This window comes from Crocodylus siamensis, chromosome 3, assembly GCF_052110815.1.
Source record: "Crocodylus siamensis isolate JL-2025a chromosome 3, ASM5211081v1, whole genome shotgun sequence".
Taxonomy (NCBI): domain Eukaryota; kingdom Metazoa; phylum Chordata; order Crocodylia; family Crocodylidae; genus Crocodylus; species Crocodylus siamensis.
The window spans coordinates 11,620,377-11,633,869 of NC_143397.1; the positions used below are offsets into that span (position 1 = coordinate 11,620,377).

General features: G+C 46.8%; 1 protein-coding gene across 1 annotated transcript in view; it reads right to left on the reverse strand.

The window, feature by feature from the left end:
* The window catches only part of LOXHD1 (lipoxygenase homology PLAT domains 1), a 190,191-nt gene that overhangs the window by 18,521 nt on the left and 158,177 nt on the right, over positions 1 to 13,493 (reverse strand). The window contains exon 34 of the mRNA XM_090037209.1: positions 11,407 to 11,592. Within this exon, the coding sequence (XP_089893335.1) occupies positions 11,407 to 11,592 (186 nt within the window). The remainder of the gene's footprint in view (positions 1 to 11,406; positions 11,593 to 13,493) is intronic.

Below are 13,493 nucleotides of genomic sequence, written 5' to 3' on the forward strand. Positions count from 1 at the left end.
AAAAGATTTGTCATTTCACTTCATTGCAGACTGAATGGGGAAAAAATCAATTATTCAGCCTGAATTCTGGCATTTTTCTTGGGTTTCCCTGACTGCACGTGGCTAGGTGCAGATCTGCAAGTGAGGGGCTTTGTTTGCACAGTCACATTTCTGTCTCGATGCACTTTGCACGCACAGGGCCAGATTCATCCCTGCTGTAATTCCACTAGCTTGAAAAGGGGCCACACCAAAATATATGTAGCCTTTTATGAGCGAAATCCTCAGCCCAGCCTGAATAGTGGGCTGGGCTCTGCAGACATATCTGAAGGGGACCTTTGGCACCTGTGTGCTTTAATATGCATTAGATATTTTAATGCGCATTAAAGCATCACATAAAAACATGCTTTTTACTTAATGCACATTAAAATAGAAGCATCCCCAGAACATATTGTATCATGCTGGTGAGGGTATTTGCTTGAGAGACGTGGGTTCGAGCCACCCTGGGCAGAGAGGGGAATTGATCCCAGGCCTCCCATGTCTGAAGCCCTGGGCTCTTTGATAAGAGAAGAACAAGGACACTACATTCTCCTCTGGCAGTCGGGGGATTAGTTTTGAGGGGCTTTTGGCTGGATTCTTTTTAAATCTGAGGATGACCGAATCTGCATGCTTCAGGGAACATTTGTCAGAAAAGAAAAATGCCCAGCTTTCCAGCTTCTGCAAGCAGCGCGCCCAATAAGAGCAAGTACTGCTCCATGTGGTGTGCAGTCTGTTTGGGGACATCACTGCAGCAGAAGGTCACACAGGCCGGAGCTGGCTTGCTCTTTTTTCAATTTTATTTTTTAATGTGTTGAGCAAAAAAATAACATTTGTAATCACTGGTACTGGACAGGACAGGGATTAAAACTGCTGAGCTTCAACTGCTTGTTTCGGTGGTCAGTAAAGAACTATATTGCCCACCACTTCCCAACCCAGTGTGCAGTACTGTGTAACGGGCGGGGTACATTATGGTTATTTTCTAGCTAGAGTTGTCCTTTGAAACATCAGGTAACAGCCACTACCCAAGATATAGCTGACGGTGGGGTAACCCTAAAACCATCTAACGTGCATGCTGTGCTGCTGTACTACCCCTGCTCATCTCCTGCTTATTCCTAACCCTTCTGCTCTACTCTAGGGTGCATCATCCTCTCTCCGAGGGGTGTCCAAATGATCCGGCCCTGTGAGCTGGGTCTGGATCCGCCTCTGGTGACAGGGCAAGTCGCAGTGGCATTAGGGCAAGTGGCAACGGTGCGGGGATTAATGCACTTGTACTCCCTCCACTGACACCTGTCCCCAGTGGGGCTTCACACCCAGAAATTCACTGGCAGTCCCCACCCTTGACTTGTCCCATCCTGAATTCCTGGCCCCTCAAGGAGCTCCACCGGACAGGTGAAATGTTCAGTTCAGATGCAGCTCACAAGCCATATCTTGTGACACCCTGGATCTACATAATAGGACTTTCAATCTACACAGCCCATACAAATATGATATAGTGCCCGGAAATGCAGAAGGAATGGGCAAGACCGTCAGGGTGGAGGTATGACAGCAGCAATGACAAAACGTCACCTAGCTTTCTTAGGGCAGTTGCCAGCAGGAGATTGCAGAGCACTGTGGACCATAGTTTCTCAACCTGCGGTACGCATACCCCTAGGGGTACGCGAGACACAGGCAAGGGGTGCGCGGGTACCCCAACACCCTCTCGCCCTCGTTTCCTCTCTCTCTTGCCCTCTTTTCCTCTCAAAACTATGGCAAAAAATTTGGTGCAATTAAAAAAATGTAATTCCCCAGTAATAATTTTGCATGCCACGTTTTGCATGGCACTGGATTCAGCCGTCCTAGCTTTCGCCAACACCACCTCTAGCCCAGGTACATACTTGAGAGGTGCACCCCTGGTGTAAACAGTGGCAACCCTATGCATACCAGATCAGACATCTGTCATATCACAGCCTTATATACACAGCCCTTCTTCCAACATATGGCACACATTAGTCTGTAAATATAAAATCCCCTGGCAAATTGAGTGTTGGAGCACTTATTAACATTTTCAGAAGTTGGGGGGGTGGTACTTGTTACTTAAAAGGTTGAGAAACACTGCTTTAGACAGCTCAGTATCATTAGCCCCATTTTACAGATTGGGCAACAAAGTATGGGGAGGTGAAGTGACTCATTCAAGCAGGCCAGTAGGTCCCATCAGGTCCAGTCACAGGGTTTCTCACTGAGGTGGGTGGGTAATCCAGTGTGTCTAATAAGATTTGACAAATGCTGAGCTTAATACTTGTGTTGCTTTTAGAAACAGGATTTCCTCCACCTCCCTTTGCCCATTCCACCATCTGTGCAAGCTGATCACCACAGGTTTTGACGCAGGTCAGAGAGAACGGGCACTCAGACAAAAATCTTGCCTCTAGAAGACTTGTTTGTAAAGCCACTGCACTGCTCAGGGTGAATATGTAGCAGTTGCTTTGAGGATGCTAAAGATATTCTTGTGATTGAAGCGTATTTCATGTTTTACTGAGGCACACGATGCAAAAGCACTTAGTCTGGGTGCAAAGTAGTTTGTAGCTGAGTATGGCAAATGAAGCTCACGGTAAAGATAAGCTTTTAAAGAACAGATAACTTTACAGCAAACTGGATGGCCCAGGGAGCTCTGTAATGGTGTGGTGGGGCCTGAGCAAAGCATTTTGATTTACCAGAAACTACAGCAGGCAGAAATGAGTAACACTACCATAATCTCCTTGTGACTTCAGTCCTATCTGGACACATAGAAGGAAGCTGAGGACTGGAAAGTGAGTCGGAAGTTTTACTCGCTATGTGAACAACCACAACCCTCCTCCCCCAGATGAAATAAAATAAAATAAAAACCAGCAAGGGTGTTCAGATGGACTGTTCTGGAGTCAGATCCCAGAATAAATCCTTCCTATGGCTGTAGGAAGCAAGTCCTTCATTTTCTTTTAATAACTGCTTTATTATGGTCTCACCAGACTGGAACTGGGTTGGTGCCAAGATACTGCAATCACAGGCCTTTTGGAAATACAAGATGTAGCAAGGGCAACTTCTGGGCAGGTTAAGTCCTGCCATGGGTTGACCATGGCTTATGGCCATTACAGACGGCTCCTTGAAGAAAAGGGCACAGTGGTATTCTGCAGTTCTGTCTATCTCAAGGAAGTGGGGTGGAGAGGCATCGTCCAGTCACAACACGCAGGATAATTAGAACAGAAGTTCAGACCATGTGCTAAGTACTTGCAATGGTGGGAAGTGAGGGTGGTGAAGGGTGGGGGCTGAGTGACCTAATGACACTCTTCTATCCTTTACTTCTTTGGTAATATATAGAAGAACCTGGTTTCTTCCGGGATATCTTTGAAAAATGGGCATTAAGAACATCCAGCATTTGAAATATTCAGCTCTAAAATGATTATACAGATCCTCCCTATGTAAGAAGGAGGCTGGAAAGAGAGGTAAGTAAAACAAGTAATTCTCCTATGGGAAAATAATTTCAGACCCGAGGGTGTCCTATTCTCTGACATCCTGGGAACCACAGAGCTGGAAAACATTCAAACTTGATTCTTTCATATTGGTAACTAATCCCCAAACTATGAAGGGATTTGAAACCTGTGTTTAAACTAGAGTTTGTATGAACTCCTTGCTATTGATCCAATGCTTTTGTTTGTGCAAATGCAGAATCAAATGAATCAGGATCTGTAGAAATATAACAGTCTTCAAATACATGAAAAGTTGGGGGTGTGGCTATAAAGGCAATGGTGGTAGACTAATCTCTGCGGACTCAGTAGACAAGCCAAGGAGTAAGCGTTTTAAATGTAAGAAGGGTAATTAAGCCTGCATATTAAGAAGAACTTTCTAATGATGAGGGGGGACAGATTACCTAGTTAACTATATGAGACCAGAACAGATTGTGTAGAGAGGTTGCGGAAAGTTTTTAACAGCCGATTAGGCAAATACTTGGATGACATGGTTGAGTCAGGGATGGCCCTGCCGTGAATGAGGGGTTGAACTAGATGACCTAGCAAGAGAGGTGATGTCCTGATACTACTTTGGGGGGCGGACCAGGAGGACATTCACTCGCAAATCTGAGACAGATTTGGTCAAACAACAGTGTCTCACAGAATCATGATACACAGACCTGATAACCTGACTTTCAGCAGCACACATTCATTGTTAAAGACTTCTCTTTCAGTGACTCCTAAATATTTAAAGCAGAGGTCCTAGCTGGCAACTCATTAAGAAGTATAGTAGCTAGGCAATCTCAAAACCTCCTGAATTCGTGTGCATGCAAAACTGATCCCTAACCAAATTCGCTGACACCCTCAATGGCATTGCAGGAGGGCTACATTTTGACCCTATATTTAAAGGACAGGTGGAAAGAAGACAGTTGGCAATTTATTTTTATGGGGAAAACAAGTTCCAAAACATTTTAGGACCCAAAAAAAAAGGAAGGAGAGAAAGAGAGAAAGTCTAGAAACTTCAGGAAGTCTCATTATTCAGAGTTAAATAGAATTTGACAATCCTTCCTGTAGGAGCTGCTGCCCCTGTCACTCTTGCGGTGACAAGTTTCATTCCCCTTACATTTCTCTTTGACACAAAAAAGGCTCCAGCAGAAAAAAATGGAACAACGACAACAACAGCTCCAAGAAGACCAGGAGCAAATTCTCTCCTGGCATGACTCTGCCAATGGCAGCCAACAATTTAACCCTCACTAGGCATCATTTGCTCATGGGACTACAGTCCAAACCTCGGTGCCAGAGATCAACTACTGCTTTCCATTGACATGCTAGGAGATTTAGGACAAGTCACTTAACTGATCAGTAGCTCAGTTTCTCTGGCACAACATTTAATTAGTTTTGATTTAGAAAGATGCACTTAATATCTCAGACTACAACACCCCGAATTTAGATTGGCAGCATTTGTAATAGGCTTGAACTCTCATCACAATTGCAGAACTCATTGAGTCATATGTCCCCCTTCACCTGCGCAGGTGAAACTGTGCAAACGGGTTGGCTTCAGTCTTTGCATCGTAGGGATGCATGGATGTAAAGTGACAACACGAAGTCTACTTGGGGCCCAGTGCTGGATTTCCTACTCCTCTTTAATGGTGCTTTACCTTTCAGCCAGTCCTATTTAAATCAGTGGGGTTTCTCAGGGAGTTAGCTGTGCTGGTAATCAAAGTGAGGGACGCTACCAGCGTCATGCCCTCAGATAGGAAAGATCTCGTGGAATTAGACTGTAATTTAGAATTTAAGCCTAAAAAGGGAAAGAGAGAGACAGGCTGGTTGATTTACTGCTGGAATCAGACCCTAGCAGAATAAGGCATCTAAAGGTTGGCTGTTATGTTCACGAGCCTGCCTACCTACAGACTACTCGACACGTTTCTCATGCATTTGGAGCAGTGGGTGCTCAACCTTTTGGGCTGGATAGACAGGGCTCAGGCTGTCCACGGACCAGATCCAGCTGATGTCCCAATCCAGCATGGAGTGGTCACAGCAGGACCCCATCCAGCTGTGTGGAGGGGGACGGGGGGCATCCTAGTTCCAGTCTGGCCCTGCATGGGGTGGCCCAGCTCCAGCTTGGCCCACAGGGAAAAGGGGCATGGCCCAACCCCATCCAATCTGGGAGGAGGAGTGCGGACTGGCTTCATTCAGCTGCCAGGCAGAGGGGGCATGACCCAGCCCCAACCTGCTGTGTGGGGCTCAGGGGTTGGGAATTGGGCAATGGAGAAGGGTGGCTATATTTATTGCCACTAATCCCCTGCTGCCAAGTTTCCCAGTCCATGGGCATCCCTGCAGACTGGATAGCTATGACTGTACGGACCACATTTGGCCCATGGGCTGGAGGTTGAGCACCCCTGATTAATAGCACGCTGATGGCAATACCATTGCACCCAACATTTAAAAGTTTTTAAAAGAAGGCAGTCCAAATGTAATGCTTGAGTAATAGGACAATACCACACTCCAGTAAAATGGTGGCAAAATGAGAATGTGTGTATTAATGGCAGTAAAAGGGAGTGTTTAGTAGGCATTGAGAACAAAAAAATACAAAAGATTCCCTAAGAGATGAACAAGAGCAGCATAAATAAATGCCGACTGATCTAAAAAGCAAAGTCCTCCAAGCATGTGATAACCACACTGGCCCCTCCCCGCCCCCAGGATAAAACCCACACTGGACATATACTAGTATCTCGACCATGTTGTATATAAAAGCCATGCCTGAATAGACATAAAAAAGCTAGTCAGTGCAGGATACCAACAGTAATAAATACTCTACCCCCCGAACTAACTGCCATGGCTCATTACTGCAGGGTTGTGATAGGATATTCCTTTTACAATGCAAAGCAATGAAGGCAACCTATGTTAGGGCTTAAGCCACGGTTGTGTTTCTTACAAGAAAGTAAATCAGGTCAATTTATACTGGACAAATCTGAGTTATATTTTGCCCTAGGCTTAGTCTTAGAGTCTTTAGTTCTGGAAAAACTCCTATTAAATATAGGGTTGTTTATTTTTAAAGGAGACACACACATATTAGGATTATATGGAGAAAAAGGAAGCTGAGATTTCAGTGCATGCACATATGAATAAGTACTGATAACTTGACTCTGACACATACGTTCCATTTTGGTAGCATGGTTGATCAGTAGGGGAGCTGGAAGTTGTCCTAAGGAGATAGTTCAATCGTTAACCTCTGTCAAAGCAAGTCGGCAAGTCCATGTGAATCAGTCTCTGCTCTCGAAACAAGAAGAGTGGTTGCTTCTCAAGGAAGCGATCCTCAGTGCACAAGCTAAATCTATTCCAACACGGAGGAAAGGCAGCAAGAAGGCACAGCAGCCCCCCTGGCTCTCCAGAGACCTAGCGGACCTACTGTGGCTAAAAAGGAAAGCCTACAAAGGATGGAGGATGGGATTCACCTCCAAGGAGGATTACTCCGCGCTGGTCCGGTCCTGCAGGGACCAAACCAGGAAAGCCAAGGCTGCAACTGAACTCCAACTAGCTTCAGGCATCAAGGACAACAGAAAGTCCTTTTTCAGATATGTGGGGAGCCAGAGGAAAAGCAAGGGCAACGTTGGGCCCCTGCTAAACCAGATGGGGCAACTGACAACTGACGCCCAGGAAAAAGCCAATCTATTAAATAGGTACTTTGCGTCAGTCTTTCATCAGTCACACAGGATGCCCATGCCTGCTATGGGACAGGGAAATCTGGGTGAAGGGAATCCCCTACCCTCCATCAATGCTGACCTCGTGAAGGAACACCTTGAGAAGCTGGATACCTTCAAGTCAGCTGGCCCTGACAACCTGCACCCCAGGGTACTCAAGGAGCTGGCGAGCGTCATAGCCCAGCCACTGGCACAGATCTTTGAAAACTCCTGGCGCTCTGGTGTAGTGCCCGAAGACTGGAAGAAGGCCAATGTGGTGCCGATCTTCAAGAAAGGGAGGAGAGTGGATCCGGCTAACTACAGGTCCATTAGCCTGACTTCTATCCTGGGGAAGATCTTAGAAAAGTTTATTAAGGAGGCCATCCTTGAGGGACTGGCCCAGGCTAACATCCTAAGGGACAGCCAGCATGGGTTTGTTGCGGGTAGGTCTTGTTTGACCAATCTCATTTCCTTCTATGACCAGGTGACCTATCACCTGGACAAGGTAGAAGAGATTGATGTCATATATCTTGACTTCAAAAAAGCTTTTGATCTGGTATCCCATGATCACCTCTTGGCCAAACTGCCCAGTTGTGGCCTTGGCTCCACCACGATCCGCTGGCTGGGAAATTGGCTTCGTGGTCGGACCCAGAGGGTTGTGATTGATGGCAGTCACTCATCGTGGTGCCCTGTGACCACTGGGGTCCCTCAAGGCTCTGTCCTGGGACCCATCCTGTTCAACATCTTCATTAACGATGTGGACATTGGAGTCAGGAGTGGACTGGCCAAGTTTGCCAATGACACCAAACTTTGGGGCAAAGCATCCACGCCAGAAGATAGGCGGGTGATCCAGGCTGACCTGGACAAGCTCAGCAAATGGGCAGACAAGAACCTGATGGTGTTTAACACCGAAAAATGCAAGGTTCTCCACCTTGGGAGGAAAAACCTGCAGCACCCTTATAGGCTCGGCAGTGCTACGTTGGTTAGCACTACAGAAGAAAAAGACTTGGGGGTCATCATTGAACACAAGATGAACATGAGCCTCCAATGCGATGCTGCGGCTAGTAAAGCGACCAAAATGCTGGTGTGCATCCATAGATGCTTCTCGAGCAAATCCCGGGACGTCATTCTCCCCTTGTACTCGGCCTTGGTGAGGCCGCAGCTGGAGTACTGCGTCCAGTTTTGGACTCCACAATTCAAAAAGGATGTGGAGAAGCTTGAGAGAGTCCAGAGGAGAGCCACGCGCATGATCAGAGGTCAGGAAAACAGATCTTACGATGACAGACTGAGAGCCATGGGACTCTTTAGCCTGGAAAAGCGCAGGCTCAGGGGTGATCTGATGGCCACCTATAAGTTTATGAGGGGTGACCACCAGGATCTGGGGGAACATTTGTTCACCAGAGCGCCCCAAGGGATGACGAGGTCGAACGGTCACAAACTCCTGCAAGACTGTTTCAGGCTGGACATAAGGAAGAATTTCTTTACTGTCCGAGCCCCCAAGATCTGGAACAGTCTGCCAGCGGAGGTGGTTCAAGCACCTACATTGAACACCTTCAAGAGTAAATTGGATGCTTATCTTGCTGGGATCCTATGACCCCAGCTGACTTCCTGCCCTTTGGGCAGGGGGCTGGACTCGATGATCTCCCGAGGTCCCTTCCAGCCCTAATGTCTATGAAATCTATGAACACTGTGGAGCTGGACTGTTCTCAGCAGCGGCAGATAACAGAAGAAGGAGCAATGGGCTCAAGTTGCAGCAAGGGAAGTTTAGGTTAGGTATTAGGAAAACCACTCTCACGAGGAAGGTAGTAAGCACTGGAACAGGTTACCTGGAGGGGCGGTGCAATCTCCATCCTTGCAGGTTTTCAAAACCTGGCTAGACAAAGCCTTGGCTGGGACGATGTAGTTGGGGCTGGTCCTGCTTTGAGCAGGGGATTGGACTAGATGTGGCCTCCTGAGGTCCCTTCCAACCCTCACTGTCTGTGATTCTACGATTGTATGGAGCCTGTTTGCACACTTTTTGCACAGCCATGGGGGATTCTTATAGCACATCTCATTTTCATCTGAATGAGAGCATAGGCTTCTAAATCCCCAATTTACAGACACTGATTTCCTGTCCAAACGACCTAATGAGTGAGCAGAGGTTTAACAGACAGGATCCATATCCCAGGTGGCAGAAGCGGTGGTAGGGGGATGCCCAGCTACAGCAGCTGGGCTGGCAGTGGCACCCTCTGTTAATGCCTCAGCTGGGGTCTCTGTTGCCTGCTCCATATGATGCTACTGCCAGAGAGTGCCAAAAACTGTGAGGACACACTTATACTTGCAATGGCCTGGGTACACAAATGTGGAGGCCACAGAGAGTGAAAATTCATCTGTCCTATGCTTTGCTCTTCTGCTTCACCAATCACCACAAGCCTAAGTACACAGAGTTTATTTGGAGGCTGACAGGAAACAAGTTTTCAGTTTGAAACTTAGTCCCAAGGGATCATAGTACTTTCAGCTTGTGCACTCCCTCCCCGCTACCTTTGTCTCTACTTTGTCTTTAAGAGAAGTAAAATAAGCTGCTTCTGAGCATGCAGCCACACTACAATCCAAAAACATCACTGCATCTTGTGTAGATGTATCCGAGGTCACTTTAAATTAGCTGGCTGAGGTACTGATAATTAAATTGGTACTGCAATACTGGGTTCTACATGGCTACAAAATCTACTTAGGACCCAAAGTGAGTACTCAGGGGGCTAGACCAGGCTGCTGCGACTACGCTGCGATCAGCATCCTCCTCTCGATGCCTACATGCGCTGTAACCATGCCTTTGGATAACACCATAGACATACTTTTCATATTTGGTTCATTCATTCGTTGCCATCATAAAAACCAGTTGCTAATGCTACATCACCTTTTTCAAATGAACAACTTAGATAGTAGGCATGATACAAGTTGTAGTTGTACAACTGTAACTGCAGTTACAACTACAGTTGTAGTTACAATGGCCAGGGAAATGTATTGTTTGAGTTTGCTACCATGCAATGTGATATCTGAGTAACCTCTCCAAAGAATATAAACAGTACAGAGCACTGAACTATGTAATGCCTGTATGGTTTCGAAGAGAAAAACACCACAATCTCTTTTGCAGAGCACACAAACTCTACATATGATATAGCCATTATAATGGAGAGACACAGATATGTACCTCTTTTTTCCTTCTAAATGTCCGCACATTGGCTGCTTATACACGTGCTCAGGAGTGGGGACGGCATTTTAATTAGAGCGGTTCCTGGACAGCCACTCTAATTAAAACAGCTCACCGTCACATGTATTAAGTCCCCATGCATTTTAAAATGGCTGTGGGATGCTTTATCTAAAGCTCATTCAACAAGGTTTAGACAAAATGCTCTTGAGGCCATTTTAACATATATGGGGGCTCAATACACATGACAGAGAGGCAGCACTGGAGCACTCTAATTAGAACGGGAACAGGCATGTGTATAGAGCAAACTATACGTGTGTAGATCAAACCATTATATCAAACTATGTTACTTTGTTGACTGTCAGAATCAGATCGTTAGAGTTAAATTACTAGAGCAGGTGTGGGCAAAATGCGGCCCACCAAGCCGTTCTATCTGGCCTATGGGGCCCCTAAAAATTTTAGAAAATTAATATTAATCTGCCCTGGGCTGCCTGTCATGCAGCCCTCGATGGCTTGGCAAAACTCAGTAGGCGGTCCTCCGCCCAAAATAATTGCCCGCCCCTGTACTAGAGTATGGTATTGTCCTAAAATTAAAGTATTATATTTGCAGAGTCATTTTGCTAGAAGGATAGAGGCTAGGGCCCCAGATCCCATTCCACTTATTGGACGATTAAGTGGACCTCAGTGTGATTCTGCTCTGAGAAACTACCAACTACTTAGATGTCTAATAGGTAGCGCATGAGCTGACCCTGGGTGCCCGACACTTTGCAGAGTACAAGGACTGTTATTGGTGTTATGGCTCTTTGTAGTGCAATGAGCTCCAACTTAAATTGTGAATGCGTTGCATTAGATACTGTACAAATCTACAGTAACAGACAGTTCCTTTTCTTCGGACTCTGCCTATTTAGGCACGACAGACAAAGGATGAAACAAAAGTTTAGACACATGAAAAGATCTGACCGAGGTCACACAATCAGACAGTGACAGAGCTGGAAACAGGTCTCCCACATCCCTGCCAAATCCACTAGATTGCGCACATCCCCCTTTAGCCAGCCACTGGCGCTGGTCTTACCTTTGTTGTCATGCCAGACTCGCACCTTACAGAGCTCTCCCAGGCTCAGCATGTCATTAAACTCAAAGATATCCATCTGGTTCCTTTCAAACTTGTTAGACTTATTAGATTCCTTCAGTGGAAGGGTCCCAGTGTCCCCATTCTCTCCAAAGATAATCAAGTAGACATTGGCATCTGTACCAGCTCCTAGAAAGAGGCAGCAAGACATAATTCAGTAGATGCCCATGTGTCTCACAGTGTGGACCAAAGATGGCTAAACTAGCCAAAGTGGATATCGCAAGGGCAGGCAAAAAGGGGCTGCAATTCTTGCTATAACATGTAGGTCCCTCAAGGCAGAGCAGATGGATCATAAACATCTTGCACAACTCTGCTAGATCAGCAAAGAGAGTGGCCACAAGCAGTAACATGAATCCTTTTAACTTGCCCCCACAAATATCACAGAAATGGCCAACCCTTCTCCTTGAGCTATCATCATAATAATGATGATCTCCTCTTATGCAGACCTTTTCATCCATAGATCTCAGAGCAGTGCACAAATATCAGTGTTACCCAGTCCCCATTTTACAGCTGTAGAAGTTGAAGTAACTTGAGCAAGGTCATACAGCAATCCAGTAGCATAGCAGAGAGCAGGATCTGGAGCTCCCATGTCTTAGTGCATTGCTCCATCCCATAGTTTTGGAAACCATGACTTCTCAACCAGAAGTAAGAAGCTGGTTTTATGAGCCAGTGCCCTCAGCCTGAGACTCTGCTGTGCACGTTTTAACTTAGGAAGCATCCTGTGGTCTCCCAAAGCATGAGTATCATGAGAGCAACACTGGATTTCAACACATGCAAGCAGGACGACCTACCTTTGCATAAGAGGGAACACTGGCCGCCACATGAGCCTGGAGGCTCGTGACAGAAGGAGGGTGAAGCCTAGAGTAAACGTTTTGCAATGCGTCCCGTTTGTTTAAAAATATGACACCAAAAGATGTGGTCAAGGAGTCAGTGTGTGCAGGACAGTTCTGTCCTGGGCTTGTCATGTGGCAGGAAGCCTTTGCGCACGGCTGCCCTGGCCCCCATCCATATTGCCACCTCCCTCTCCGGATCGGTGGTGACCCCACAAATCGATCCTCAAAGCATTGCACTAGCACTCGCAGAGCTAGCCCTGCCCCATGGCCAGATGCTCCAGCTGCTGCCCATCTTGCAGTGCCTTCCCTCCTCTGTGGAGCAGGAACTTAAAGATCATGGGGAGTGTATCACTGATCTGGCCTAATTGCTGGTCTCCGAGTGCATCTGCTTTCCAGTCTCTCATTCATGGATTCATAGCTTCCAGGGCCAGAAGGGACCTCAGCGGGCCACCTAGTCTGACCTCCTGGAATGCCAGAAAAGGGTCACCAAACCTGGGGACATGTGATCCCAGCCAGCCGCCTGTCCAGTCTCCTCTTGGAGACCCCCAAGGACTGGGCAAGCACCACCCTACACAGCCCATTATCCATCCTACACCTCATTAAAGTGACCTCAGTCTCTTCTCCAGCAGCTCCATGCTCCTCATTCCCACACTGTCATTAGCATCCTCCCGTCTTTCTCCTCCATCCACAAAGTGTCTGGGCATGAGCTCACTCTTCTAATAGAAACAGCATGGATCGGGTTTGCAGACGCGTTTAGCACTGGCCAAATTCTTCTCCCACTGAAGTCCGTGGTGAAGTGACCTCTGACTTCAGTGAGAACTGTGTTACCCCAGTAGTTGGAAATACCACGTGTTTCCTTTCCCTACCGCTCCCTAGCCCCAACCCCTCGCTGTCTAACAGTCACAGGAGGAGGCATTTGTAAGAGGCCATCTATCCAATCTGCTGCCTGTTACAAAATAAGTGACCACTGGTGCACAAAGAGCTTGAAAATGGATGTTTTTTGGACAGGCATGGGTGCCTGTGCTTACAGGAGGCTGGACTCCATGTGACTCGAGTAGTTGCTGCTTTTATTCACTGTAGACAACAGCTATGTGACACTGCACCAGCACGAGGGCACACGATTATGAAACTACTAGCATTTTAACTGAGTATCATAGGAAAATGGTTTGGAAGGGACTGACAGGGTCATCTAGTCCA